The sequence below is a fragment of the Triticum urartu genome, chromosome 5A (assembly GCF_056163025.1).
Source record: "Triticum urartu cultivar PI428250 chromosome 5A, HENAU_Tu73, whole genome shotgun sequence".
Taxonomy (NCBI): domain Eukaryota; kingdom Viridiplantae; phylum Streptophyta; class Magnoliopsida; order Poales; family Poaceae; genus Triticum; species Triticum urartu.
This window is the reverse complement of record NC_141877.1, coordinates 519,902,264-519,903,399: the sequence shown is the minus strand read 5'-3', so window position 1 is coordinate 519,903,399 and position 1,136 is coordinate 519,902,264. Positions and strand designations below refer to the sequence as shown.

Here is a 1,136-nt window from a genome sequence, read left to right as displayed (position 1 = left end):
ATAAAGATTCACAAATACTACGGCACTAGTATCCATCAATCTACGTTATTCCCTAGAATAAAAATGCAGGAAGTATCATCATAAAGATTCACAAATACTAGGGCACTAGTACCCCATCAATCTACGTTATTCCCTAGAACTAGGCTCTCATCGATGGGTACCTCATGAGCTGATTCACGAACATCATCCCTTTGCAGGCAGCTAGCTGAAGCCACAGGCTAGGCTACGCACTGCATGCTTGCGCCGCCCATCACCTCCAGGAGGAGGGCCACGCAGCTGAGGAGGTCGCACACCACCATGAAGCAGATGATCACGGTGTAGTAGATCCTGCCCAAGATGTATCCTGAGTCGGCGGCGTGGAGGATCCAGATGGTGCTGGCGTACATGCAATGGAAGAGGATGGTGACCGCGAGCGCGAGGTAGGCGAGGGCACGGCGGGGCCAGCGACGGTGGCGCGGGAGCAGCAGCGCCAGCGCCGCCGCGGCCGCCTGGGATGCGGCGCAGCACAGCATCCCGACGAAGAGGGCGATTAGCCTGGCTTCCTCCGCGTCCGTCAGCTGGATGCACGGCAGAATGAAGGAGGACTGCAGAGGAAGAGGAACACCATACCAGCTTGGCGCATGATGGATCGGTCGCGATCGATAATGTCAAGCATCCGAGGGGTAGTACACTGTACACGGGTAGGTAGCTGGTTACCTGGATGCACGCGATACGGAAGTAGGCGGCTATGTAGCCGCTTGCTGCTCCGGAGACGATGCTGAAGGCGTTGATGAGCGCCCATGCGCAGACCAGTGGGACGTCATCCCGGATCTCCTTTTTGGCCTCGCTCGGAGGCAGCAGATGAGGCGTCTTGCCGTCCATGGAGATCCAAGCTACTAGGCAGGAGTAGGACGAGATCAGCAACAACGTATGGTTAGTTCCTCCTCTCTAATTTCATGTCCCCATTCAACATGAAAGAAGAAGAAGAAGAAGAAGAAGAAGAAGAAGAAGAAGAAGAAGAAGAAGACATTAGCAAGATGGCCGGAGATGGAGGGGACTCACCGTCACGTCACTCGCTGGTCGGATGCAAGGGACTTTCTTCCTAGCTTGTTAGCTTGGTGTGCTTCCCTCTGAAGGTGCTCGAGCTGCAACTACAG

General features: G+C 55.0%; 1 protein-coding gene across 1 annotated transcript; it reads right to left on the bottom strand.

The window, feature by feature from the left end:
• LOC125529682 (uncharacterized) lies at positions 1 to 867 on the bottom strand. Its single transcript, XM_087523062.1, has 2 exons — positions 697 to 867; positions 1 to 584 (listed from the first exon to the last, which is right to left on the bottom strand). The coding sequence occupies exons 1-2, from the start codon at positions 859 to 861 to the stop codon at positions 219 to 221; spliced, it is 531 nt and encodes a 176-aa protein (XP_087379188.1). The 5' UTR covers positions 862 to 867; the 3' UTR covers positions 1 to 218.
• Positions 868 to 1,136: the final 269 nt, after the last annotated feature.

Bases quoted from the DNA above. Each gene is read 5' to 3' on its own strand.
- LOC125529682 (XM_087523062.1), bottom strand. From the start codon at position 861: ATGGACGGCAAGACGCCTCATCTGCTGCCTCCGAGCGAGGCCAAAAAG. The intron at 585-696 runs GTAACCAGCTAC...CTTCCTCTGCAG, and splicing joins TCCGTATCGCGTGCATCCAG to TCCTCCTTCATTCTGCCGTG.